Genomic DNA, 27,219 nt, shown 5'->3' on the forward strand with positions numbered 1-27,219 from the left:
AACCATAGAGAAATCTGCCTAGGGAAGCATTAGAGGAACTGATAACATCTTCCACAGAAGATTAAAATGAGGGCATCTTTTGGGATGAGCACTGGGTGTTGTATGGAAACTAATTTGCAATAAATTTCATATATTGAAAAAATAAATAAATAAAATAAAATAAAATAAAATAAAATACAATAAAATAAAATAAAATAATGACTTTGAACCAGGAGAGCTAGCAAGTCAAATGTTTCCATATTGATGATATGTTTAGGTTATTGAAGGCCTTGAGTAATTTTTTTTTTCAAAATACTATGTACAAAACTGCACACCATGGTAGTTATGAAATATTTATGGACAAATATACAGAATTATATACACTACATATGACTGTATTTAATGGAACTTAAGGAATCTTTAAGGGTAGCTTTGATTAATTGTGATTGTTTGCCACGTGCACTGACTGTACAATAAGATTCAACCCCACTGTATATATGGCTCCCTAGGAGACCCAAAACAGTTTTTCCAGACTTCATTTTTCTAAGTCTGTGACCTTCCCACTCTATACTACAGTGATGAGAGTAGTAAAAGATACTATGGGAACCCAGAGGAGGGACATTTAACCGCGACGTCTGAGGCTTCCTAACATAGTATCTTTTCTGAGATAATAAGGATGGGTGAGAGCCAGTTGAACGATAGATGGAAAACACTATATCTTAAGAAAATTGTATGTGCAAAATCCAAGGAGGGAGTGAGTGAGAGAGAGAGAGAGAGAATGATTGCATCAGGCAAAATTCAGTAAGACTGTAAAAGTTAGTTGAACCAAGAGAAGAAAGAGATATTAAGTGAAAAAGAGAAAATTGTATGTGCAAAATCCAAGGAGGGAGTGAGAGAGAGAGAGAGAGAGAGAGAGAGAGAGAATGATGCATCAGGCAAAATTCAGTAAGACTATAAAAGTTAGTTGAACCAAGAGAAGAAAGAGATATTAAGTGCATTAGAGAGTTTTACCTTCGCTTTCAAGGCATTGAAAAAGGACATGCCTTGATTAGATTTGCAGTTTTAGAAAAATTCCCCTCAATGTTTTCTAGGGAATGAATTGTAACCACTTTGGCTATTTATAAGATATAGCAATAATCTAGGGAAAGGATTGTGGAATACTCCGGATGCAGAGAATTATTGGACAACTTTAAGAACCTTTTACAAGGTGCTGATAGGATGTGCAAGATGAAGTTTTGGAAGGCATCAAGTAGGATTCCCAGTTTGGTTTTTGGCAAGTTATGGGATAGTGGCATTTTACAGGCTTTGCCAACAGTGATTGCTAAACAAGATTCATAAATAGATCTAATGGAAACTGTATATTCATAATAAACTGTAATAAATTCCCACTGTTACTTTTGTCAAATCAATGCTTAAAATTATTTTGATGTTGTTTGCCTAATTTTGAGTATTAAGGCAAAAGGATATACAATAATTTGTTTTAGAATAAAAACATTACAGAGTTTTTATTGGAAAATAAAAAATCTACAAACAAAAATTCCTTAAGTTGCCCATTAAAAACAAAAGTTTGGGGTGCCTGGGTGGCTCAGTTGGCTAAGTGTCCAACTTGAGCTCAGGTCATGATCTTGCAATCCATGAGTTCAAGCCCTCTGTCTGGCTCTGTGCTGACAGCTCAGAGCCGGGAGCCTGCCTTAGATTGTGTGTCTCCCTCTTTCTCTCTGCCCCTTTCCCGCTCACACTGTGTCTCTCTGTCTCTCAAAATTAAATAACATGTTTAAAACAATTAAAAACAAATAAAAACAAAAGTTTAATGTAAAGAAAAGCATGTGGATGTTTGAAAATAAAGTTTCTGAAGAAAAACTTTCTTGTTTGCGCAAGACATGTAACCCAATATGCACCTTAAAGTGCCTAAAAATGGCTTTAGAGTACATTTAGTTTTTCTTATCAAATTCAGATAATATAAGATAATAAGTTTTAAAAAGCATCATGAATTATAGAATCAGGGCTTTGTTTTGCCTTTTTTTTTTTGTCTTTTTGTATAGTTGACACACAATGTTACATTAGTTTCAGGTGTACAACACAGTGATTTGACAAGTTTATACCTTATGCTGTGTTCACCACAAGTGCAGCTACTATCTGCCCTATTACATCGCTATTATAATATCATTGACTGTGTTCCTTATGCTGTGCTTTTTATTCTTGTGACTTAACAGATACATCATTTGCAAATATCTTCTTCCATTCTGTAGGTTGTCTTTTTGTTTTATTGATAGTTTCTTTTCAAATGCAAAAGCTTTTTTTTTATTTTTTAATTTAATCCAAATAGTCCATTTTTGCTTATGTTTCCCTTGCCTTAGAAGAAGTATCCAGAAAAATGTTGCTGTGGCCAGTGGCAGAGAAATTACTGCCTACATTCTCCTTTAGGATTTTTGTGGTTTCAGATCTCACATCTAGGTCTTTAATCTAATGTAAGCTTATTTTTATGTATAGTGTTAAAAGTTGTCCAGTTTCATTCTTTTACATGTAGCTCTCCTGTTCTCCCAGAACCATGTATTTTAGGGCATTTTTTATACCACAGGTAACTGGTCTTACTTCTCCAAACCTAATTTTACATATTAAAACAAAAACCTTTACAGAATTACCTATAGCGATTTTGTCAGTGATTAACTGTAAGGTTTAGGATCCTTCTGAAGTATTTTATTCACTCAGTATAAACATTATCTTAGTTATTTGACTATTTGGCAGAGAATTTTTTTTTAATCCTTAGTAAAAGTATTGCTTTAATCACATTTGGTTTGAAGGCTAGTTGGGACATGTATAGCATTGCAGATCTTTTTGAAAATCTTTGCACAGTTTTCAAGGGAAGCCTCTGAAATTTAGCCTCATATTTGCCTCTTTACAGAACCACTATGAGATCGCTAAATTATATCACAAAGGCGTTAATCTTATTACGCAGGGGTTTAAAGAAGTGCACATAAAATAGACTACTTTTTCTTAATGTATCAAAATTATTCTCAAATTTTCAAAGATTAAACAGATACTGGCAAAATAAAGTGGAAAAGTACATCATGTCATGTAACCTCAGTCAAGTCCTTCCTGCTAAAAAAGAAAAGGTCTGTGACTTAAAAGTCACAAAGAAAGTGTCTGTCACCTAAAAGAGAAGGTCTTTAGGTGACATAAGATGATTCTTATCTACCTAGTTTACCATATAATTATGCAGCTCTTCACTTTTGCCACATTTTATTTTTTATTTTGACAGAAAGAAAGCACGCGTGCAAGCGGGAGAGGGGGAGAGAGAGAGAGAGAGAGAGAGAGAGCGAGCCACCCAAGGGCCCCAACTTTTGCCACTTTAATCCTATTCTGATTTCGACTTGCTAGTTAAACTAGTGATCTTGTCCTCCTTCTAACCAAGTTACCCTGAGTCTGGTAATACATTATTTAAAACAGGGACACCTGGCTTGCTCAGTTGGTTAAGCATGCAACTCATGCTTTCAGCTCAGGTCATGATCTTATGGTTCATGAGATAGAGCCCTACATGGGACTGTGCACTGGCTGCATGGAGCCTGCTTGGAATTCTCTCGTGCTCTCTGCCCCTTCCCTGCTCTTGCTTTCTCTCTGTCTGAAAATAAAAAAAAAACATTTTTAAAAATACATTATTTAAAACAAAACAAAACTGAAAGATTTCATATATCATTTCTTTAAAATGGGTTTATGTTTCATTTTGTATCCAAAGTTTTCATTCATATTACCTCAGTGAAATCCTAAGCTCTGTAAAAAATCTAGGTTTTATTAAAAGTTGACCAAAATTTTAAAAAATGAAAATTTTAAAAACCTTTCAATCTCTATGAATAAAATGTTAAAAATTGCCTTACATTGACAGCAAACCATACCTGTCTCATGTACAACAATGAAAGCTTTATGTTCAGTCCAAACATTTCATGACACAGGTCACAGGCAGAGGCCACTTTACAAAGCTGTTGAAAGCTTAAAAATTGTAGTTTTGTTTTCAGAAAACTCATTAACCATTAGAACTGCTTTCCAGTGTTTGTTATTTTTAACTACCAAATGATATAAATTGAAAGCTAATGTTGCTGTTTCATAAACTGCTTTTCCTCACTGATATTTTCCTTTTCTTTCTTTCTTTTTTTTTTTAATTTTGTTAACATTTATTTATTTTTGAGACAGAGAGACAGAGCATGAACAGGGGAGGATCAGAGAGAGAGAGGGAGACACAGAATCTGAAACAGGCTCCAGGCTCTGAGCTGTCAGCACAGAGCCCGACGCGGGGCTTGAACTCACGAACCGCGAGATCATGACCTGAGCCAAAGTCGGACGCTTAACTGACTGAGCCACTGAGGCGCCCCAATATTTTCCTTTTCTTTTTTTTTTTTTTCAACGTTTTTATTTATTTTTGGGACAGAGAGAGACAGAGCATGAACGGGGGAGGGGCAGAGAGAGAGGGAGACACAGAATCGGAAACAGGCTCCAGGCTCCGAGCCATCAGCCCAGAGCCTGACGCGGGGCTCGAACTCACGGACCGCGAGATCGTGACCTGGCTGAAGTCGGACGCTTAACCGACTGCGCCACCCAGGCGCCCAATATTTTCCTTTTCTTAATGTTAACTAGACTAGCCGCAGCTCACATAGCTAAACAGTAGTATAGTATTTTACATGGATACAAAATAATTTTTAAGAAGTTATTTGTTAACTTTGTTAGTGTTTAAGCATTTATATCAGTTAATCAACTAATATTCATTGAGGGATTACTGTGTGTTTAGAACCCAGCTAGTCTGTCTTATAACAACAGTGAATAAGATAAACACAACCCCTGCCTTCATAGAGCTTACAAATATTAGATAAATTATTATAGCATGATGAAATCTAAGAGTGTTGTGGCACCATACAAAGGACTGTCCAAAAGGTGATGGTATAACTTCAGTTAAGAAATGCTGTTTGAGTTGACCCTTACAGATGCTTAAAACTTAATTTTTATTTAAAAAAATTTTATAAGTTTTCTTTTTTAATATGAAATTTATTGTAAAATTGGTTTCCATGCAACACCCAGTGTTCATCCCAACAGGTGCCCTCTTCAATACCCATCACCCACTCTCCCCTCTTTCCCACCCCCATCAACCCTCAGTTTGTTCTCAGTTTTTAAGAGTCTCTTATGGTTTGGCTCCCTCCCTCTCTCTTTTTTTTTCTTTCTTCCCCTCCCCCATGGTCTTTTGTTAAGTTTCTCACGATCCACATAATAATGAAAACATATGGTATCTGTCTTTCTCTGTATGACTTATTTCACTTAGCATAACACTCTCCGGTTCCATAAACGTTGCTACAAAAGCCATATTTCATTCTTTCTCGTTGCCACATAGTATTCGATTGTGTATATAAACCACAATTTCTTTATCCATTCATCAGTTGATGGACAGTTAGGCTCTTTCCATAATTTGGCTATTGTTGAGAGTGCTGCTGTAAACATTGGGGTACAAGTGCTCCTATGCATCAGTACTCCTATATCCCTTGGGTAAATTTCTAGCAGTGCTATTGCTGGGTCATAGGGTAGATCTATTTTTAATTTTTTGAAGAACCTCCACACTGTTTTCCAGAGCGGCTGCACCAGTTTGCATTCCCACCAGCAGTGCAAGAGGGTTCCCATTTCTCCGCATCCTCTCCAGCATCTATAGTCTCCTGATTTGTTCTTTTTAGTCACTCTGACTGGAGTGACGTGGTATCTGAGTTTGGTTTTGATTTATATTTCCCTGATAAGGAGTGACATTGAGCATCTTTTCACGCCCCTGTTGGCCATCTGCATGTCTTCTTTAGAGAAGTGTCTATTCGTGTTTTCTGCCCATTTCTTCACTGGATTATTTTTTTTTTTGGGTGTGGAGTTTGGTGAGTTCTGTATAGATTTTGGATACTAGCCCTTTGTGCAATATGTCATTTGCAAATCTCTTTTCCCATTCCGTTGGTTGCCTTTTAGTTTTGTTGATTGTTTCCTTTGCTGTGCAGAAGCTTTTTATCTTCATGAGGTCCCAATAGTTAATTTTTGCTTTTAATTCCCTTGCCTTTGGAGATGTGTCAAGTAAGAAATTGCTGCGGCTGAGGTCAGAGAGGTGTTTTCCAGTTTTCTCCTCTAGGGTTTTGATGGTTTCCTGTCTCACATTCAGGTCCTTTATCCATTTTGAGTTTATTTTTGTGAATGGTGTAAGAAAGTGGTCTAGTTTCATTCTTCTGAATGTTGCTGTCCAGTTCTCCCAGCACCATTTGTTGAAGAGACTGTCTTTCTTCCATTGGATATTCTTTCCTGTTTTGTCAAACATTAGTTGGCCATACTTTTGTGGGTCCAATTCTGGAGTCTCTATTCTATTCCGTTGGTGTATGTGTCTGCTTTTGTGCCAATACCATGCTGTCTTGATGATTACAGCTTTGTAGTAGAGGCTAAAGTCTGGGATTGTGATGCCTTCCACTTTAGTTTTCTCCTTCAATATTACTTTGGCTATTTGGGGTCTTTTGTGGTTCCACACAAATTTTAGGATTGCTTGTTTTAGCTTCAAGAAGAAGGCTGGTGCAATTTTGATTGGGATTGCATTGAAGGTGTAGATTGCTTTGGGTAGTATTGACATTTTAACAATATTTATTCCTCCAATCCATGAGCACGGAATGTGTTTCCATTTGTTTATATTTTCAATTTCCTTCATAACTTTCTATAGTTTTCAGCATACCAATCTTTCACATCTTTGGTTAGGTTTATTCCTAGGTATTTTATGATTCTTGGTGCAATTGTGAATGGGATTAGTTTCTTTATTTGCCTTTCTGTTGCTTCATTATTAGTACATAAGAATGCAACTGATTTCTGTACATTAATTTTGTATCCTGCAACTTTGCTGAATTCATGTATCAGTTCTGGCAGACTTTTGGTGGAGTCTATTGGGTTTTCCATGTATAATATGATATCTGCAAAAAGTGAAAGCTTGACTTCATCTTTGCCAATTTTGATGCTTTTGATTTCCTTTTGTTGTCTGATTGCTGATGCTAGCACTTCCAACACTGTGTTAAACAACAGCAGTGAGAGTGGACATCCCTGTCATGTTCCTGATCTCAGGGGGAAAGCTCTCAGTTTTTCCCCATTGAGGATGATATTAGCTGTGGGCTTTTCATAAATGGCTTTTATGATGTTTAAGTATGTTCCTTCTATCCCGACTTTCTTGAGGGTTTTTATTAAGAAAGGTGCTGAATTTTGTCAAATGCTTTTTCTGCATCGATTGACAGGATCATATGGTTCTTTTTTTCTTTTATTAATGTGATGTATCACATTGATTGATTTGCGAATGTGGAACCAACCCTGCAGCCCAGGAATGAATCCCACTTGATCATGGTGAATAATTCTTTTTATATGCTGTTGAATTCGATTTGCTAGTATCTTTTTGAGATTTTTTTGCATCCATATTCATCAGGGATATTGGCCTGTAGTTCTCTTTTTCTGCTGGGTCTCTGGTTTAGGAATCAAAGTAATGCTGGCTTCATAGAATGAGTCTGGAAGTTTTCCTTCCCTTTCTATTTTTTGGAAAAGCTTGAGGAGGATAGGTATTGTCTCTGCTTTAAATTAACGTTTATTTATTTTTGAGGGAGAGAGGGTGAGAGAGCCAGCTCAAGTGGGGGAAGGGCAGAGAAAGAGGGAGGCCCAGAATCAGAAGTAGGCTCCAGGCTCTGAGCTGTCAGCATAGAGACTGATGTGGGGCTCAAACCCATGAACCGGGAGGTCATGACCTTAGGCGAAGTTGGACTCAACCAGCTGAGCCACCCAGGCACCCCAAAACTTAATTTTAAAACCCAATCTTTTCTTGTCAGTTTACTCAAAGTGAGCTAGCCTTTTAAATTTTCTCTTTTGGGAAGTCTACCTCAGAGCCATCTGGTACTGATGATTATGCTTTCAAAAGAAATATTCATATAAGAAGAAAAGTAATGTGAGAAATCAAGTTATAATTAGTGCTTAATAATGAAAAGAAAAATCTTCATAGATTAATTTGGAAAAAATAGTAAAAGGTTGGAAAGCTGCACCTTAGCACTTTTAAAGTAGTTCCTTTATAATTGCTTATGTGACTTATGGTTTTCTTGCAAATAGTAGTGTTCTTCCTCTCTACCTAACTGTAATCTTTTTGAATACCTGGTAGTGGTGTCTTCTGGATAGACCTTGACACATAGAAAACACTTAATAAATATGTGTTGAATAAAGTAAAGGAATGACTGAATCTTTACGATTTAAAGAAATGAGTTCATTCAGTTTTTTAAACAATCACATTGTTTTGTAGGTGCAGAACAATACTTAATATATTCAAATTATCATTTTTTTTTTTTTTTTTTTGCTGTGAATACTTCTGGAGTCTGTACTTTATCTTTAGTAGCCCACCCTGCCTCTGACATTGAGAGTATTGGATTTCCAAAGATGACCTCTTCCATTACCCCAATGTCAGTAGGTATTTGTCATTAAGTCTCACTTCCAGCTGTGCTGGCTAAAAGAGGAGGCTGGTTTTTGGAAAAGTATTTATATGTGGACACACACACAGACACACACACACTCTTTTAAGTGTTTAGTGTGATGTTAATTATCAGTTTACTTGGTGATTATTGATTAATAAGTTAAACCATTGACCTTTTGTGTAAGGTGGTCATCATTTATTCAGATTAGATTGTGAAAACTGGGTAGCAACTGATTACAGATTTGAAAAAGGGCTCTTTGATGAATGGTGAGGGAAAATAATGTTTGCTTCTTTGGTCAGATTAGAAATTTACTACCTCAAGATAGGCCACTTTAAGATACTGGTCATTGAAGAATGGTGTGACCTACCTTATCTCAGCTTCTTTTTTACTTATCTTTATACCTGTCAGTAAGAGAAACTACAGAAACATGAAGTAGCCCAAGTCACTAGTTGGTTGTTTTCCCTAGTGAAAGAAATAGTGTTTTTTGAAGTTTCAGATTTACATAGGGTAGTATCTTAAGGTTTGGATTTTGGGGTTTCCTCTCAATATTTTATGTGTTTTGAAATAAAACAAAATGACTTATTGAATGTAAACACAATAAATATTTGTGAAATGAGTAAATGAATAAAATAGTGAAAGCAGCCACAGCATACTGGCTACCGTATATTTATAACAGATAATAGTTCTATGACAATTGGGTAATTTTGAATTTGGAAAACCATAAATTCATCTTACTTTGTTTTTTTTTTTCTTTTATGTCTCTCTTAAGCTATGGATGATAGTCTAAAAGTTCCTCAGAGTCATCTAAATTAATCTCAACTTGATCTTTTATAGGGACATACAAATTTTGTTTAAAATATTTAAATACTGGTATTTATAAACTAAATAAAAATTTATAAAAATTTATAAAACATTTTATCTCATTTAATCATGTCAGAAATCATGTTTAAAATATGCTTCTCATCTTAGGAATTTAAATTCTGTAATATGGTCAAAGTAACTAAATGTCAGAAGTAGAGACCCAGACCCAGATCTTCTGATTCTACTTTTCCCTACACCTCATCTAGAGGGCCGTAAATGAGTAAGTTTTGATTTAAAAATAAAATATACAGGGTTCAAGTCTTCACATTTCTCATTATAACAGTATTTTTTTTTTAACTTCTTAAAATTTACATCCAAATTAGCATACAGTGAAACAATGATTTCAGGATCATTATAACACTAGTGGGTAATACATTAGGGATATAGCAAAGTGTAAGGCATGGCCGTTGGCTGGAGGGTGTTCATGATCTAACTGGAGAAACAAGAGGTATCCACAAAAAGAGTAACAGTATATGACAGTGTGTGTGTAGTGAAGTGTGTGTGAAACTTACAGAGAAAGGAGAGATTGCCGTGGATTGGAGCTACTAGCGTGACCGAAGTGGCCGAATTGGGCTGTGTTGGAAGAGAGTACACAGTTGAGCGGGTAGTTTACCAGGTAAATTTATGAGATTTATGCGGATGGCTGGCAGTTTAGCCAACAGTGTCCTTTCGTCTGGACATTGAGACATGGAGAGTGCCCAGGGAAGCCAACACTGCCTCTCATGTCTGAACTACTCCTGCCAAACTCCTGCAGTTCTTCTGTCAGATGAGAAGAAGTGTGGCTTTCTCTGGAGCCACCTTTCACAATAACAAGGCTTGTGTAAAGATTCTCCATTTTCTGGATTCAGTGAACCTAATGGGAACTTGAAATTCATCCCACAGCTCTGCCCATCAGTGTTTCAGCTGTAGTAAGTTCATTGGCAATAGTTTTTTTTTTTTTTCTTTTCTTTTGTTTTCTCTTTGAAACAAAATCCTGGAAATGGTGAAAGACAAATTGTCATGATAGAGGCTGATGATAATAGTAGAAGCTGAGAATTCTGGAGGTGAAATCTCAGGGGAAAAAAAACATTCAATATTAAATTCATACTTCTCTGCCTAGATTTGAAAGGTAGCAAATTTATTTAGCATATTTATTTAGGATCTCCTTTTTCCCTCCTCTCCTTCCTTGCTGTCCTTACTTATCTAGTCATTTTCTGCATCTTTCATGGACACTACTCCAACCAGACCACATTTCTTCTCGTTATCTTTGAACAGTTGCCATTTTTGTCCATCTCTCTTCAAGTTATTTTTCATATGTAAAATAAGTGTATACAATCTGGTAAAGTTAGTAAGAATTGAGTTTTTCCTTAAAAATGGGATGCAGTACTTCAAAGTGAAAACTTCAGTTGTTGCCCTTAAAAATATGTAAGGTTATGAATAATACAGACTTGGAAGTCCCATATTTGGCTTCATTTGTGTGTGTGTGTGTGTGTGTGTGTATACCAGGGGCACCTTGGGTGGCTCAGTCAGTTAAGCATCCGACTTCTGCTCAGATTATGATATTGTAGTCTCTGGGTTCAAGCCCCGCATCAGGCTCTGTGCCAGCTCAGAGCCTGGAGCCTGCTTCAGATTGTGTCTCCCTCTGTCTCTGCCCCTCCCCCACTTGCACTCTGTCTCTCTCTCTCTCTCTCCTTAAAAAATAAACATTAAAAAAAATTTAACACTTAGGTACCAGGTGTGGAACTTGTGCCTCTTCCTTCTGGTTTCTGGCATTGATGGAGAGGAAAGAATAGAATGGAACCTTTTCTCTTTCATTAAAGACTATGTAAACATTACCAGAACTTTATTTTATTTTACTATTTTTTATTTTATTTATTTCTTATTTATTTTTTTATATGTGAGAGAGACAGAGAGACAGAGCACAAGCAGGGGAGAGGCAGAGAGATGGAGACAGAATCTGAAGCAGGCTCCAGGCTCTGAGCAGTCAGCACAGGGCCCGACGCGAGGCTTGAACCCATCAACCGTGAAATCATGACCTGAGCCAAAGTCGGACACTTAACCGACCGAGCCACCCAGGTGCCCCAACCAAAACTTTATTTTAAAGGAATATATGAATTAAGAAAATCTATTATAATACAGTTTTCTATTACATGTGTAGAATAAACTGAAGGAAAACTGTTTCCCATAGTAAAAAAGCAAAACCAAAAAAGATATATTCCATTTAAATAGTAATTAACTTATATGCTAGCCCTTTTCCCTCATGACCACATTATAGATAGGCTACCCTGTAATTTTCAAGAAAAAGGAATAAAAATGGTGTGGTGAACTGACCAGAAACACTTGGTTATACACTACTTTTAGGTTCTTTGTGGTAAATAATGAAAGATATTAAGAAGATTGAAGTATGAGGATAATAGTAAATTATCAGATTAAGTTCCCCCAACACACATACAATTCTCAATATTTACTAACAAGTAAGCACAAAATAATTTATGAACCGGTTATATAAACTTGAAGAAATTCCAGCTATCTGTCTTTTTAGGGGTCTCAGTCACACTCTCATATAAGAAGATTACTTTTGGCAAATACAGTGATTCCTGAGGCAAGAGTGATGATTCTTTGTGGTATCAGGTGACCACAATTGTCCAGAGTTCACAAGTTGGACCCAGAACCACTTAAAAATTTAGCAGAGAGTATCATCTCCAAGATTAAACAGACCTCAGTGGATTATACTCTCTTCATAAAGTAGTGGAGAGTACCTCTAAAATATTTTAGTCAATTTGTGTATCTGGAATACATTTAATTTCACTCATGACAGCCTATATGCAATATTCCTCTTGCTTGTTTTCGTGCCTTGTGTTCACCAAGTGATACACATTTTTGTTATTCAGTATATTAATTAATAAACTATTATTCATTTATATACATATAACAAAAGTGCCTCTAGTAGCTCCCTCAAGTGTATGGGCTTTGAATCCCAACAATCTGCTCCTGAGCTGTGCATCTTTCAGTAGATGCTAGCAGTACCAGGGTTATAGCTCACCCTAACAACCCACATTTAATACGCATTGTATTTTAAAGTAAATCCTAAAGCTTATAACATAGTGTAACCATATTGCATGTAAAACATCCTCTTTGGTACCAATGTGTTAAGTCATTATTGGCAGTTTTGATTTGAATATCAGAACTTCTTGGTAATTTTTTTTTAATTTTACCTTAACATTTTAATTTAAACAAATTTAATATTATTACCTTCTGGATGTCCAACATGTCATTAAATGCAATTTTTTTTCATTTTTCAAGTCTATCAACAATTGAAATAACTCTGACACTCTTACTAGATTTGTTCATAGACAAGTCTGTACTTTGTTTATTGCTTATGTGACTTGAGTAATTCCTAGGTGAGAGCAAACTGGGAAAGAAATCAGGAAACCAGGTATCTTCCATAGTCCTCTCATAGCTTAATAAATTAAGGAAGTTATTCAGCTTGTGTTCAGAGAAACTCCCTTTGTTGTCTACTCTTCTCTAACTCATTTGTAGGGATTAGGAAAATAAAGTATAAGAAACCTAGTGGAAATTCTGTGCCGTAATAACTTACACAGCTTCAGATTGTTATTCAGTTAATATTTATCAAGGAATACTTTATCCATTAGGGAGGAATATGTTTTAGTTGTTATGTGATAAAATATCAACTCAAAGGCTGTGTGAGGTCAAGTTACTTAAGCTCTCTAAAGCTGTGGTTTCTTTATAAGTAAGATGAAGGTAACAATATTAAGTTGTAGCGAAGTGTCCACTGATACGTTCTGAAAAATAGTAGGCATTTTAAGAACACAAATAAAAACAAAACACTTTCAAGAGAGTGGTCAACAACATTCAAGTAATTTCAGGCCACCCAGAGAAGCATGGGGTACACCAAGAGAGAACTCAAAATACAGACTTTTCTTCTAGAATGTGATACATATGTGCCTGATAAACCACTCATTCTGCAGAATTGTGCACTGAAAATGAGCTTATGGGGGAAATTAATTTTAGGCATACCACTCAAAATCTATGCAGCTTTACATTGTTGTTGTTAGTTCTTTGGTTACAAACCTAATGAAAATATTAACTCCACTAACTCTCTGCCAACATTTTCACCTAACATCACAGTCAACTAACCATTTGCATCATATTTCCCCTCAAATCAAGGAGATGGCAGTTACTGAGTGCATTTGATTCCAGTACTTTTCATCAAAATTGAACATCTGATTCAAGCTACAGGGAGAAACATGTTCACAGCTATTTCTTGAACAGAAAGCTTAACTGTTGTAAAGTGTAGGGTTCTTGAATCCACTAAACTAGCCCCTATGTATACTAAAGGAATTGACCTGTACAGGATTTTTAGCCGCTCATTTGCACTTTTTTAGGACTTTACACGTTGTTAAGACTTTCTCTTTAATTGGGGTGAAAACTTGCTTCTGATCACTATAAAATGTCAACATGCTAGAAAAAAATCCTATGAAGCAGCAAGATACCCAAAGTCTAAATTATGTTGATATTGTTCATTATTTACCAATGGCAAAGGGGCTCTTTTATATAAATATGTATTAGAATGGAGTATACTATATTAGATGAAAGAATTCCCTAAAGCTCTTTGGAACTAAGTTGTTTATAGAGAATAAGGAATATAAATCGAACATGTTTCTTTTCTTGCTTCTGTTTCAGGTGTATAAGTACTTTTAGGGGTAGTTTAATGGGTTAGCTTCAGTAGAGACATTTGTTTGAGTTTTCTTACATTTCTCTTGTGCTTATTCCCCACGGTTGGCTGAAGAGTATGAAATTATCTCTGGATCACTAGCAAAAGTCCCCATTCCTGTTCATAATTACTGTTTACTATCAATTTGATTTATCCTATTCCTATAGCAGTGTTTTCCCCCCAGACGCCTTTGAGAGGTGCCTCTAAGGCACTTCTATCTAATTCTAGCACTGAGAGATCAAACTGCCTATCATGTATTTGGGAAGGTTGTTGTGCGAGATAGGCAGAGACCGTTTTGATCAAGTTATTCCATGTATACAGTAAACTTTATGTTTTATATTGAAGTATTACAATCTAACTTGTTCGCTTTACCAAATCTTCATGAATTAAAACAAAAAAAGTTGTGCCATATTTTAATTGTGCCACTTCATATCAGTGCTAAAGCAGCAAGTTCTTACAAATTATATGCATAATTTCATTGGGTCACATTTTCATATCATTTTATTTTAGCTACTTCTAGAGATGATTCCATCATTTCAAGTCCTGATGTCACTGATATTGCACCAAGCAGAAAGAGGAGGCAGCGGATGCAAAAAAATCTTGGAACAGAACCTAAAATGGCTTCTCAGGTGACTCAGCCTCAAGAAAAGGAAAAGTAAGTAATTTTATTTATTTATTCATTCATTCATTTATTTATTTATTTATTGCCACATGATGAGATATTATTTTAAAAATCTAATACCTGATCTCAAGAATTTTATTTACTTAAAACTCTGAATTTACTTAAGGCTGTTTTTAAACAACAAAAATTGTGATTTTGGAAATTGTAAAATGTTCAAATCAATGTCTTTTCTCTGGTATTTGGTTAATTCTTATTAATATTGAAAGCAGAAGTGCTAAAAATATAATCAAAATGTTTTTTCTTGTGGTTTTTATAGATTAATTAGAAATGGCATGTAGACACTAAAAATATTAGAATCCAGCTTGTGTTCAATAGTGTTTCAATCTGATTTACTGCTTTAAGCAGACTCATATAGCATTTGAATTAGCTACCTGATTTGGTTATGCTTGGAATTTTTTCAAGTGAAATGCCTCTTCCTAGTCATCTCTATCTCTCTATTAAAATTTTGATTACATGCTTTATTTTTACAGATTTTCACTCTTTCATTCAGATACCCTCTTTTGATATGCATCCCAATTTAGTTGTAGTGAATTGAGGAGTTGGGATAATTAACATTTTATTTCAGCAAAATAGCATTTATAAAGAATAATTATCAGTTGAATCCTAAATGAATGTACCAATCATTTGTGTATCTATCTATCTCTGTCTCTATCTCTAAATCTATCTATATCTATATGCCCTGAGAGTTTATTTCTTTTTCCCTAAACTTTTTATTAATTTAGCAAATAGTTAATGAACAATAGCCATATGACAAATGATATTACAGATCAGTGGTTTCACAGTGTGGAATGATGACCCCCTAGGACAGTCCCCAAGCTCATCTCTTCTTCAGTTCCATACCTGTGTGAAGCCAGTCTCTTCATATATTTCACTTAGAATAACATGTCACATCTGATTAAATGTGGAAGCTTATGAGAATCCAACTCTTTTCATTCAGGCCAGCCATGAAACAGATTTACAAAGTATAAACATAGCCCTCACAAGATTTTTTGTTGAAATATAATGATCTTTCATAAAGAATATCATATTCATGTTGACATATACTAGGTTTATTTTTTTTTAATGAATTAATAAAGATTTAAAAATGTTCCGGGTTTTTAATTTTGAGTATGATAAATATAATACATATAAACAAAAGCTCTTGAGATTCTCAAGAACTTTCAAAAGTGAAAAAGTTTTTTTTTTTTTTTTACACTTTTAAAAGTATAAAAGTTTTTGTTCCTGAGAGCAAAAAGTTTTAGAGTTTTGTTGTAGACATTGAGGATGCCAAGACAGACACAGTCCAAGCCTTCAGGAAACTGACAGCCTGACAGAAGGGAGTTTTTGAGTTTATGGTATAAAAGTAAGCATTGTACAGTTAAGAGTGAAATTGTTTTGTTTGTCTATTTATCATTGGGTTTTTATTCTCTCCACCATTGGCCTGATTTACTGGTATTGAAAATGCATTAGGTCTTTATATCCTTATGTCTCCAGACAATACATACAAAAACCCAGTGTACATTAAACTCTTACTGGTTTGTACTCAGTTTCTGAATTTATTCATTAGCTCATAAACCTCTGGCTTCATAGAATTCAAAGGTATTGTATTATCTCTTTTATTTATCATTATTATTATTATTATTATTATTATTATTATTATTATTTTGAGAGAGAGAGAGAGAGAGAGAGCATGAGCCGGGGAGGGGGCAGAAGGAGAGGGAGAGAGAATCTTAAGCAGGCTCCATAGTCAATGTGGAGCCCAGTGTGGGACTTGATTTCACAACTGTGAGATCACCGCCTAAGCTGAAATCAAAGAGTCAGACGCTTAAGCAACTGAGCCACCCATGTATTATCTCTTTTAAATAACGAACCAAAAATATTTCCAATTTGCAAATATTAGAGTAGCCAGACTATTCCTATAGATCATTATAGGAAAAAATAAAATTACAAGCAGTTTGAAGTATTCAAGCTCTGTACTTCATTCAGTCACTCTGTAGGCAAATGAGCAATGAGTATCAGTTGTGTGCTAGACAGAAACTAGATGTTGGGGATTCAGGAGAGTAGAAAACAGACAGCCTCTGTCTTCATGGAACTTTTGGTTCAGTTGTTTTGTCTGATGAAGATTTCAGGGTCTGGGGGAAGAATGAAATGTACTGCTTTTATGTTAGAGAGCTGCACCTTAGTTCTTTTCATTCTGCGTGTGAAGCATATACAAGGTTTTGAGGTTACTAACATTTTCTGATTACATGATATTGCTTGAACAGGTTTCCAGTACACATGGTACAGAGATGAAAGAAGTTTAGATCTGAATCAAGACTAAATATGTTATTTAGGATTTTTAATAAAGGCAATGTGTTTGCTTCTACCAATTATATGCAATTCATGTTTTCCTCCTCTATATTTTGATAATCATGTTAGTACTTATTTTGTATATTTTCACTACTTTAAGAGTTGATATTGGGGCGCCTGGGTGGCACAGTCGGTTAAGCATCTGACTTCAGCCAGGTCACGATCTCGCGGTCCGTGAGTTCGAGCCCCGCGTCGGGCTCTGGGCTGATGGCTCAGAGCCTGGAGCCTGTTTCCGATTCTGTGTCTCCCTCTCTCTCTGCCCCTCCCCCGTTCATGCTCTGTCTCTCTCCGTCCCAAAAATAAATAAACGTTGAAAAAAAAAATTAAAAAAAAAAAAAAGAGTTGATATAAAACCATATCAGCTTCTTTGAATTGTTTGCTAAGTTTATTACTTTGGACCTTAAGGCTCAACTGGTCCTAAGAAGAAATGGAAAACATATGTTAGATGTCAGGAAGAATTTTAAAGATTGAAGAAAATTTAGTGTAACACTTATCAATCAGATGTTGAGTGGTTGATACCCTGCTCTACAATTCCTCTTGCTCTGCCCAAGTAAAGCAGAGAGAAAAAGTATATTTTGTTATTTAATTTTATTTTTTTATACATTTGGGTTTTTTTTTTCCATCTTGAATACAGAAGACAAATTTTATGGCTCTTAAAGTTTAAAGTGCTTGTTCTTTACCATTTTTTTTAATCAAAAACAGTAGAAAGCTTCAATGAAACAAAACAAAACAAAAAACAAGCTATTAACTGTAAAGAAAACTTAAAATAACTCATTCTCAAATAGTGATGATTAACCCTTATTTTATGTTTTTAAATTAAAACTACCTAAGTTAAAATTACCACTTCGTAATGCTGTCTTATTCAGTCATAAGGAACTAGGTTATTATACTTTTTAACCATGAACACAACTTAAATATGATACACAAGTAACATATTCTGACTTTCTAATATTGCCATGCTGGTGAAATGGGATTAGAGACCCCATCCATTAGTTCTAAACATACCTCTCTAACACAGATCAAACATAGATCTCAGATTTCACATAAAATGCCCTAAAACCACTCCCACTTAGGATATAACTTAAAAATTTTGAGTATAATTCTAAAGATTCCAATCTAGAACCTTAAGGCTGGTGTTATCCAGTCACTCTCTTCTTGCAGTCACAAGATTAATTGTGTATATTCCTGTTTCTCAGTAGATTATAAGCCCCTTCAGGCAGTGGACCAAGCATGGGCTTTGCAACAAAATATTGGTTGTACTGCTCTGGAAAAATAATTATATAAGTCTGTGTCTGAGTTGTTTTCATCTGTAAGAAGGGTAAATTAATATTTACCTTGTAGGGTTTGTGTAAGATGTAAATGAGAGGTCACATATAAAAAATTTATCACAATTCGTATATATTTTGTATCTCTCTCTTCTCTCATACCTTGCCACTATACCAATGACAATATCACAATAAATGCTTAAATAAATTTAAAAGTTACCATGATTTTGTGTTATGGATTAGTATTAGTATAGATTAGCATATACACAGATTAGCATACATTAGTATTTAGTTTTTTTAAGAGTACAGAGTAACCCATGGTATTTAGAAATACACTAAAAATTTTATAATGTGAAATACTTATAAATACATCAATTTAAAAAATAATATTCTCATTCATCAACATCCTGTATTTTTTAACCTTACTTTTTTCATGAATTTAAAATTTTTTTTAAATGTGTATTCATTTTTGAGAGATAGAGAGACAGAGCTCAAGCAGGGTGAGGCAGAAAGAGGGAGAGAGACAGAATCCGAAGCAGGCTCTGGGCTCTGAGCTGTCAGCACAGAGCCCGACACGGGGCTTCAACTCATGAACCATGAGTCACCCAGGTGCCCCCCTTTTTTCATGAATTTTAATTGCTAATACCTAATAAATGTGTAAATAATTTATTGCTAACTCATATTTATGTTTTGAAAGTAGTGCATAGTTAAAAGCATAATAAAATTATAGATAGTGGGAAAGTTTACAGATCATCTGGTTTGATCCTTTCATTTTGCAAATAGAAAACTAAGTTCCAGAAAGAGGAAATGACTTGCATAAACTCCAGTAGACATAATAAAATTTTAAATTAAGTCGGAGTACCTATGATCATCCCTTCCTCCACTTTGTTTTTGAAATGCAGACCAGGAGAAACCAAGGGAAGTCAAGGAATAAATGTGGAACATGCCCAGTGGGAATATTTGAAAGGAGTAGAGGCCCCAGAATTTTTCAAAGAGGGTTTAGGACAGAAGAAGTTTAGAATTAGGGGCCACTTTCTTTTCAGCCCTCAGTAGTAAATACCCACATCTGCATTAACTAATTTACATGTGAAGTTGTCAGAGAAAAACGTGTTTAGAAAGTTATGAAATTGTAATTTAGCTGTGTTTGATACCAATTGCATTATTTTTCAACTGAGAGAAGTAAATCAATTTGTAAATAAACTTTTAAAATTTATGGGCACATTATGAATATTAAATACATAATAAGTCTACAGAAGTCTACAAAAGAAGACTTTGTAGTAAAGTTATTTGTACCAATAAAAATACTAAATAGTAAAATACACAATATAGTTTTTATCAGAAAATGTGAGTGAGGGGTACTATGGAAATGTTTACCGTCTTCTATAAGATAATATTAAAGTATACTGTTTATGTTATACTAAAGATGGAAAAGTGAAGTCAAGCCTCATATATTTGCTTTTTTTTTTTTTAATTTTAAATGTTTATTTATTTTTGAGAGAGAGAGTGCAAAGGTAGGGGGCAGAGAGAGAGGGAGACACAGAATCCGAAGCAGGCTCCAGGCTCCGAGCTGCAAGCACAGAGCCTGATGTGGGGCTTGAACTCACAAACCATGAGATCATAACCTGAGCCAAAGTCACACGCTTAACTGACTGAGCCACCCAGGCACCCTATTTGCTTTTGATTTAAAAAAAAAAAATATATATATATATATATATATATATATATATATATATATATATATATTTTATTCATATATATATATATGAATAAAATTTCAGGAATAAGATAATACTAAATAGTGAAACCACATAAAGATGACTCAAATCTGTTCAATTTCTTCATTCTGACCCTCTCTTAGCTCCTTTCTAGATAGAAACACAGCAGGTTTTTCTTCAGACGGGTATAAAGAACCAGGCAAAGCAAAGGTGACTTCTCAGTGTCTGGGCTCTAAAACACCATTTAATGAGTAAATAGCAGCATGATTAGTGAACAGCTAGGTAACTTTCACACAGGAAAAGTTAGCATATTAATTTGTCAATAAATGTAAAACCTATAATGAAGATAATTTCTCAACAGATTATCTAATGTTATTGCTGTATCAAAGTAAAAATCCATCCTTATGTGAAAATAATTATTTAGCCATATAAGAAAATATCAACTATTAAAAAATAGTAAGCTATAATGGCATTTGTAATGGTCACAGCTTTTATAATTAAGTATTATGGTATGTTTTGAAAGTTCTAAAAAAAAAATGTGTCACTCCCAATATCTTCAAAATATTTTGTAACCCAAGACAAATGTAATTTTCTAAGTCCTTGAGTTTACTCTAAAAAAATAATAATACCGTGTCAAGTGGGAGCTATGTACTATGGAATCATTAACCAAATTCTGTCACATAATGCAAAAACTCTGTTGCACAAAGGTACAGAAAATTTAAGTAACGGATCCAAGGTCACACAGTGAGTGATTTTAAACAATTATTTTGTGGATCAATGAATAACACATTCTCCATTTTTCATAAAAGAGTGAGAGACTGTCTTTTCATGCATGAGTAATTCCAATTGCTAAATTTAGCCATAAAACCAGTTTAATTATCACCCTATTACTGTTACTGTTATTATTACTAAATTAAACTGTTGGTTCTGCATCAACCAGTCACTATAGGTAATGCAGTTGTTTGACCAATGGTGTTTTCTTGCACTTTACGCTGCTAACATAAGTATTGCCTGCTTATAAACCTGTACTACATGGTAAAAGTACATGAAATATTTGGTTGTACATCTCCTTAAGTGTATGTTCTACGGACATTCAATAGAGGTAACTCCTAGATGACCAGTATCAAAAGTTTTCAAAATTCTGAATAGTTAATGAATTCTATATGTAAACAAAGTTATTCTACCATATTGTTTTTCTTTGTATTCTTAGCCATGTTTAATTAGAAAAAAGTTAAACTGAGAATGAATGTATTGTATAATTTTTTATACTTCTCAGTGAAGAAAAATTGCACAGAAAGTTTGAGTTTATAGTTTACATTACCATAGCATTTTAACCATTATATAGCATTAAATTTACCTGGGAAGTTTGACTTCATTACTTGTTTTCAGTGCTAAGAATATGCTGGCTTTCAGTTGTTTTTGTAAGTCCCTCCCAATTTTATCTCCTCTGTATTCTCTGCGGTAGCCGCTGAGTGGTTTATATTCATTGTATGACTATTACATGATTTTACATTGACAATAGAAATACACAGTAGATACTGTTTGTTGAGAAGAAAAGAATTCTGTTGTTTTGCCTCATTCATACACTCACTCACCCATTCATTCATTCATTCATTCATTCATTCATTCATTCATTCACCCTTCCTTCATTTTACAGAGCACTAGGGACATACTACTGAGAGAGGCCCTGATCTCATAAAGCTTAGTCTATATGAGAGAAGACAAGCGTTAATTATATCATTAAATCAATATATAATTGCAAACTTTTGAAGTATTTCAGGATTTAGGGGAAACATGGCAAGGGGAGCTTGTGGCTTGAGGAATCATTTGAGCTGTAATCTGAAGGATAAAGAGGAATGCAGTGGTAGAGTAGAGAGCAGAGTGCTTAAAATCCAGAGGTAACAGCCTGTGAGCATGACCCAGGTGTAATGCATAAGCGATGGCGTGGAGGGAGCCAGAAGGGAGGAAGTGTGATGAGACAGGACTGCTCAGAGGCCACACCAAGCTGGCTGTGAGCTTCTTAATAAAAATTCATCCTTTCCTTGTATACATATTAGCATTTTTGTTTCTCATATCACAGGAGACTTTTCTTCTGTTTTCCCTACTTTTTAATACTGGTTTTAAACTCATGCTCATAAGAGTTATAAAGTACCATATCGACTAGAAAACTCTGATATTTTCATCCTTATTACATCTTCTTAGATATGATCACTTAAAATTATCTAAAGCTATTGTACTTAATTTCTTTTTCTTCTTTTTTAACGCTACTTTCAAACTGCTTAATGTTGTACAATTTTGGATTCCCAATAACAACTTTCATTCTCTTGAAACACAGGAAACTAGAAAATTGAAAACATACCGAAACTTATGTAGAGTGCTCCCAGGGATAATAGCTTAAATTGGCATGTGTTAGCAGTCCTGACTGAGGTGCAGGATTGTACTGCTATTTTGCCTTTTTAGGGTAAATATTAATACTTTTTTTCAGGAATATTTTTAGATCTTTGAAGAGTTCCTACTTCTAGTAAAACTCTTAAATCCTTGAATGTGTTATATATTGATAAATATTCATTAAAAAAATTTTAGTGTGACTAATCCACACAATATGATTATTCCTGGGGTACATTCATCCTGTTCTGTCAACTAGCATCAACACTTAAGAGTTATTATTCAACATAACCATATGCTGTACATTCCTTGCTATTTACTATCTTACATCAGTTGAAATTGTGATTTATAGAGTTGCTTGGTGTGACTTTTTAATCCTGTGTATTAAAATGAACCAGCTGTAAAAGACCACAGAAATTATAAAATTACTTTCATATTTATATACTTTATTAATATCAGGTAAAATACTGTAAACAAAAATATTGTGAAATTACTCTATAAATATATAAGGGGACGATATGTATCTAAAATGGAATGTCACCATGTTCAGGCTTTATTAGGTACTGAGCTTAAATTTTTAATGAGGTCATGCTTTATAATACAACATAATAAACAAGGAAGAATGTTTCATTTAAAATTATTTAAAATTTAGGAGCTCTTAATTCTTCCAACATCCTAAAAGAGTGAATGTAATTAAAGTCTTTTAATAGCATTCTGTTGGTATGCCTTGAAGTCACTGATGACCAGGTAGACTTGTGGGATGACCTTAACAAATTGATTAAGTATTTCATTCATTATTTACTTATTTGGCAACATTGAGTCAGTGTATCAGTCTTACTGAAATTAGCAACAAGGGAATTAAATCAATCAACGAACAAAATTGTCAGATTAGATTATTTAATTAATACTTTAATGCTTGTCACATCTTGAGCTGTTTCAACCTCTTTTTTCCCCAATTCTGCTTAACCTTTTTCTAGGTGTTCTCTTTCTTAACTCTATAGATTTTCTTTCTTGAAAGCAAACTGGTTTTAAAAGATAATGAAGTTAGAATCTGAACAAGGGACCTAGAAATGAAAACTTTGCCTAAGAATCAAGGCTCTAACCCTAAGGAGAGGTGACCAGGAAGAACCAGACCCATATGCAACCAAGTGAGGATTATGCTGGAGATCTAGACAGGGCATCAAACACAAGGATACACCGTACAGACCTTCTGGTAACAATACCAGAACTGGAATAAAAAGTTCTTATTGTTCTTATCAGAAGCAACTGCTAAATTAACTTTGAACTCTTTAAGCGGTCCTTAACTAGAAAAAAAATATTAGTCCCTGTGGTCACAAGAGCTAAATGTATGGATCAGATAGAACAAAAAGCCTCTATCTCAGAGATTTGGTGGGAAGAAATTCAAGATGTGTATTGAATTTAGTTGATGATGAGTCCATAATTTATTCTTTACAGTAACATTAACAGACTTCATTCTGTAGAATATCTAAAGGAGATCTTAACAGGTAATCTGTAAGAGGTTCCAGATTCAAATAAGTTTTTAAACGGCTGTCTGCCACAGCTTCCACACTTCCATGTGATCCAACCCATAGAACTTGGAGATACATTTTTTAAAGGCTCTGAGAAACCCATAGTAAATAATTCATTTGATGTTGTAGTCACCTTTGAAATGTACTTAAGCATAGCACCCTCACGCAATCTGCCTCTCCCCTCCCCAAAATGGTTTAGCAACAGTTAACAGTCCAAGGAATAATATTTTGCAGGGCCCTAGTTTGGGTTATGAACTCTCTAAATTTCCCCAAATCAATGATTTTAGAAATATAAGAACCTTAAACCATAATTATAGAATGTTAGCCATTGAGTGTATCTCAAGAAAAAAATAGTGGGGGACTTCACAGGAAAATTGGTGCATATGTGGGACTTTCTTCTGCCACTCCCCACAATCCTCCTACCTTGGAAACATACTGCTTGTCCAACATATGGACCTGCTGGGAGCAGCAGGATCATTTTCTAAGAGATTTCTAGTGATTAGAACACATTTTTATATCCGTAAAAGGAGCAGTTCAACATTATCTCACCTGCAGGGTAAAAGCATTAAAATAATTTGGTCCAAAAATACAAATAAATATTTGTGTAGTCCTTAGATACTTTTATATAGTCTTTGTGTCTGCATGCTGACAAGTAAAAATATATAGGTTCACACATGTCCCGCAAGGGTCAGATATGCTTTAGGCTTCTATGTGATGAGTATCTTCTGAAAACAAAGGGTTCTAACACGTTCCAAACAACCTTAAAAATATTACTAAATTATAACTTTTCACAGATGTTGCTCCTTGGACTGTAGTGAAAAATTTTAACTGTGTGTTCTGAATCAACCTGTAGTGGTCCCACTAAGTAATTGTGTGGCTGTAATAATTTAGATTAGTGATAGGTGGTAGATCAGCAAACACCCTCTTCAGATTAAGTTTATGGTTTAATTGGCCAAGGTTATACAATCTTATTAAAGTCTACATAGCTACAGGGACCAGCAAAAGATGCAGCATATTTTAGCACAGTATTTTCATACCTCGTTGAGTGGGTTTAGGTACTAACACAGCCACCACTGAGATAGTTTGTCTAACACATGGTCTTTCTGGACCCAGGAAAGCTCAGTTCTTTCCTTTTTAATTCTAGAATCTTACAGCATCATCCTGGATGAAATTGCACAATACATGCACTTTTGTTTAGAGTAATGATTGCATACGTCAGTCTTCCCTACTTACTAAAGTGAAGTTATGTCTTTCAAAGCTTTTCAGGGTCCTAGAGAGCCCAGTTCTGCATAGTGACCTAGTTGCGGTCAAATAGAGTTTGAAATCAAATATTTACTATAAGTGAGATTCTTCTTATGGTGGAGTTTTGAAGAAACTTACTTGTTTGCCTTCTGATACATTTCTTTCTATGTTTCTTGTCAGTGTCATGGGTTATTAAAAAATAATAAAACCTAATAGTAAGGAGGGGAAGAGCCCAGTGTTGATCCATTTATTTATGAATAAACTTTTTTTAGGAGTATTTTTAAGTTCACAGCAAAATTGAGCAGGAAGTACAAAGAGTTCCTGTGTATCCCTGGTCCCCACACATGTACAGTCTCCTCCACCATCAACATCCCCCAACAGAGCGATACATTTGTTAAACTGATAAACTTACACTGACACACCTTTCCTCATAGTTTTGCCTTTTCTAGAATATAATATAGTTGGAATCAGACGGTATGTAGCCTTTTCAGATTGGTTTATTTCACTTCACAATATGCATTTAAGGTGCCTCTATGTGTTTTCATGACTCAATAGCTGATTTATTTCTAGCATTGAATAATATTTCATTGTCTGGATGTGCCACAGTTTATCCACTTACTGACTAAAGGAATCCATTTATTTTTCAGTAATACCATGATGCTCTATATTTGCAGATCTCTTCTGTACTTTATTTGCAAAACAAGGCTCCTACCATTTATGATGTAGCCTGCTATTTTTAAATTTAACTATAAACATTTTCCTCTTTAGTAAATACATTGCTTCCACATCATTTTGTATTTCTAGTATTCCATTGCATAAATGTACCATAATTTCTTTAACCAATTCCCATACTGTACATTTAGGCCTTATCCACATTTGTGTTATTACAAAAAGTTCCATATATACTTGTACATAAATTTGCACATAGGACTGATTATTATTTTAGAGTGAATTCCCAAAAGTGAAGTTACTAGGTCAGAGGGCATATGTACTTGTTAGTCCTTTTGTTATGTTTTGCCAGAATTCCTCCAGAAGGAAGGAAAAAGCCTCAGAAGGCTTTAACAGTCTGTACCCTCACAAGCAGTGTTTGCCTTTTGTTCTCCAGTTCATTTTGATCATTGCCAGATCATTTTAATTATTTAATCAATGATGACTTCCTCATTGCTTAATTTTTGTATTTAACCGTTAGAGAAGTCTGGAGTTTTTCTGGTATTTACCAATTATTCGCATTTTGTCTTTTGTCTACTATGTGTTCGTAACCTAAGCAGATTTTCAATGGAGGTCTTTGTCTCCTATTGTTTTATGAGAACTTCTTATATCTAAATATATTAATCTTTGTTTTTCCCAGCCAATCATTTGCCCTTTAATTTTTGTTAATGACATTTGTATTTGCATAAGTTATTAGATCAATCCATACATAATAATGATATTTAATATTAATTGAATATTTATGATGTCCTAGGTCCTGTACTAAATTCTTCATATGCATTATCTCATTTAACTATGCCCATTTCATAGATCAGGAAGTTTAGACCTAGACAGATTAGATAACTTGCCCCCAAAATTTGATTTTGAATCTAGAATCATCTTATTCCAAAGAAAATTCCTTTAAGCTACTTTATTTTCCTGCTCAAAAATAATAACTAATATGTATCTGATTACTATATACCAGGTGATGAGTTAAACACTTAAATTCCATCAACTTAATTCTCACGACAACTCTGAATTAGGGCTGTATTTATAACCGTATTTATGAAAAGTTAAATTAGGATGAGTTTCAGTGAGATTTAACTGCTTGTTCAAAATTTCTACAATAACATAGTAGAAATAAAACTAAGCTCCGTGAGAGCAAAGATTGGGTTAATAAGACCTCCTGCTTGCCTTTCAATATGAATATCAAGGGCACATGAGATCATGTTTATGAAAATACTATCTAGGTTGGATACTCTAGGAATATGATGCACCATTATTTTTAAAGCACTATTATCCCTGGGTTTTCAGCTAAATCTTGGAAATCTATTCCTGGCAAGGAAACTGTGTTT

At 34.5% G+C, this 27,219-nt stretch overlaps 1 protein-coding gene across 2 annotated transcripts in view; it reads left to right on the top strand.

The window, feature by feature from the left end:
* XRCC4 (X-ray repair cross complementing 4) overlaps nucleotides 1-27,219 on the top strand; it is a 249,881-nt gene that overhangs the window by 123,251 nt on the left and 99,411 nt on the right. For both annotated transcript variants that reach the window (XR_006963715.1, XM_047088669.1), the window contains exon 7: nucleotides 14,542-14,686. Coding sequence is in view for 1 of the 2 variants with exons in the window: in XM_047088669.1 (XP_046944625.1) it covers nucleotides 14,542-14,686 (145 nt within the window). In the remaining variant the exon portion in view is untranslated. The remainder of the gene's footprint in view (nucleotides 1-14,541; nucleotides 14,687-27,219) is intronic.

This window comes from Lynx rufus, unplaced genomic scaffold, assembly GCF_022079265.1.
Source record: "Lynx rufus isolate CCGP_SWC_20201006 ecotype Redwood Valley unplaced genomic scaffold, mLynRuf1.p SCAF_1, whole genome shotgun sequence".
Classification (NCBI taxonomy): domain Eukaryota; kingdom Metazoa; phylum Chordata; class Mammalia; order Carnivora; family Felidae; genus Lynx; species Lynx rufus.